At 42.6% G+C, this 2,427-nt stretch overlaps 1 protein-coding gene across 1 annotated transcript; it reads left to right on the top strand.

Moving 5' to 3' along the window:
* The first annotated feature begins 269 nt into the window (after positions 1–269).
* Positions 270–2,427, top strand: LOC108986296 (expansin-A4). The gene is made up of 3 exons (XM_018958871.2): positions 270–509; positions 847–1,165; positions 1,844–2,427. The coding sequence occupies exons 1-3, from the start codon at positions 359–361 to the stop codon at positions 2,151–2,153; spliced, it is 780 nt and encodes a 259-aa protein (XP_018814416.1). The 5' UTR covers positions 270–358; the 3' UTR covers positions 2,154–2,427.

Below are 2,427 nucleotides of genomic sequence, written 5' to 3'. Positions count from 1 at the left end.
TATAAACAGCAAAGCCTGAAATCACAGTGGTAATACCGTCCTTTCGAAAAAAGGGTTCAGAGAGGTTGAAAGGAAGTACCGCCACAGAAATGTCAGAAGAGGTAAAAAAGAAAGGAAAAGAAAAGTGACAATTAATTAGGGAGAGACCAAACACCATTAATTAAGGGTCATAATTTCTTTCCCGAAATCTAACTTAAAAAAAAAAAAACAATTAATGATAATTGCCTTCTCAGCTTCCATAAATAGCACCCAACTCTCTGCTTCTGATCACAGCCTCCAGAGTTCAGACCACTTCTACACAGACACAATATTACGGATTGAGCCATATCTCTCTGTATATCTTGGAGCTTTCTAAGATATGGCTATCATGACTGCTATGGCCTGCATTCTTTCTCTGATGGCACTTTTGACTCTGGCTGACGCTAGAATCCCGGGCGTTTACTCCGGTGGACCGTGGCAGACCGCTCATGCTACTTTCTACGGTGGCAGTGACGCCTCTGGAACTATGGGTATTGTATTCCCACTCATTGTCCCACCTCATCAAGTCTACAGGAATTGAAAATCTCTCAATCTAGTACCCTGTTCTTAGCTCTGTTTTCAAGTCCTTGAAGTTTTACTAACCATGGATTTAGGGTCTCATTTTCGAATAAACCACAAAAGAGCAGACACTTCATAGCTGGTTCTCCGGTTTTATCCACTCACCAAGACTCACATTCTTCACTAACGCTAAAAACCCATTTTCGATTTTTTCCCGGAAAATTCATTTGTCATTCTTTCACTCTTATTGGGTAATCTTGGAAAGCTATTTTCTCATATTCATGTGATATTCTTCTTTTTTCTCCACAGGAGGCGCTTGTGGCTACGGAAACCTTTACAGCCAAGGCTACGGTGTGAACACAGCTGCACTGAGCACTGCCCTGTTCAACAACGGGTACAGTTGCGGAGCTTGCTTCGAGATCAAATGCGCTAACGACCCACAATGGTGCCATTCAGGTAGCCCCTCCATTTTCGTCACCGCCACCAACTTTTGCCCTCCCAACTATGCGCTTCCTAATGATAATGGTGGGTGGTGCAACCCTCCCCGGCCCCACTTCGACCTCGCCATGCCCATGTTCCTTAAGATCGCTGAGTACCGTGCCGGCATTGTTCCCGTCTCCTACCGCCGGTAAGCCTCTCCTTTAAACTACGTTTTCTTTTTTAGCTTTCTTTGAACGTCAGCTCCTCGGAGCTCTGTTTTACGCCTGTAAAGGTGCGGACCTCTTAAGAAAAACGATCATGTGACAGGCCGTTGACTGTTTTTTCATCCACTTGTACTGATTTTTCATCCACTTGTACTGACTACTGAGCCTCTGAGCAGTGAAAGTACCACAAAAACTTGATTTCCAAGAGATTTCCATCGTAGTACCTTGAAATTTAGTCAATAAAATCAGAACCGTCCATCAATTGCTGACATATCAGAATCATCTCCTCTTTGTCCTCCGCGATTGTCACGTCCTAATCTTACCACAACGGACAGAGCGCAGAACTGGGCCGGAGCTTGCGTGACGTATGATCTCGACCATCAATCTGAAAAGGGTTCTGGTTTTGACCCAGCCTTTTCCGTTTAAAGAAATACATAACTTCCAATTGAAAACGGAAGGACCAAACAATTATCATTTATTGTATTTTGTCATTATGTCTTTAATAGGTTTAAGAGTGAAGATTTTACACTTGCATGGATGACCAACCATTTTAAACGATTTGTAATCTTATATATATATATATATATATTTATTAAATATTGAGTTGATAATCCGGAAGTTTAAAAAATAAAATAATTTTGATTGTCGTATGTTTTGTGTAGGGTGCCGTGCCGAAAGCGAGGAGGGATCAGGTTCACAATCAACGGCTTTCGTTACTTCAATTTGGTTCTGATAACCAATGTCGCGGGTGCAGGGGATATAGCAAGAGTGAGCGTAAAGGGGTCAAAGACTGGGTGGATGACTATGAGCCGTAACTGGGGTCAGAATTGGCAGTCAAATGCAGTTTTGGTTGGTCAATCACTCTCCTTCAGGGTCACAGCAAGTGACCGTCGCAGCTCCACTTCATGGAACATTGTCCCTTCCAATTGGCAGTTTGGACAGACTTTCACTGGGAAGAATTTCAGGGTTTGAGAAAAGTTCCGAGTTTCCCGCTCGATATAATGTCGTGTTTTTTTAATTTAATATTTTCTGTTTATTTTGTTTTTCTTGGAAAGTTTGATGTGCGGGAAAAGAGTAAGAAAATGCGGGAAAGTGTGTTGGTGGTGGTGAAACTTTTTGACTCTGGGTAGGGGGTGTTGTGATCAATTAGTGATGGTCATGGTGAAAGGGGAAAAAGGGAAAGCAAAAAGTGAATGTTAGGCGCTGAAGTGGCTGCTAATTTATGAAAGCCCGCGGCCTTTCTTCT

The sequence above is a fragment of the Juglans regia genome, chromosome 7, assembly GCF_001411555.2.
Source record: "Juglans regia cultivar Chandler chromosome 7, Walnut 2.0, whole genome shotgun sequence".
Lineage (NCBI taxonomy): Eukaryota > Viridiplantae > Streptophyta > Magnoliopsida > Fagales > Juglandaceae > Juglans > Juglans regia.
Note: the sequence above shows the minus strand (reverse complement) of the source record. Positions and strands in the feature narration are given on the sequence as shown.

Bases quoted from the DNA above. Each gene is read 5' to 3' on its own strand.
- LOC108986296 (XM_018958871.2), top strand. From the start codon at position 359: ATGGCTATCATGACTGCTATGGCCTGCATTCTTTCTCTGATGGCACTT. The intron at 510-846 runs GTATTGTATTCC...TTTTCTCCACAG, and splicing joins TGACGCCTCTGGAACTATGG to GAGGCGCTTGTGGCTACGGA. The intron at 1,166-1,843 runs GTAAGCCTCTCC...TGTTTTGTGTAG, and splicing joins GTTCCCGTCTCCTACCGCCG to GGTGCCGTGCCGAAAGCGAG.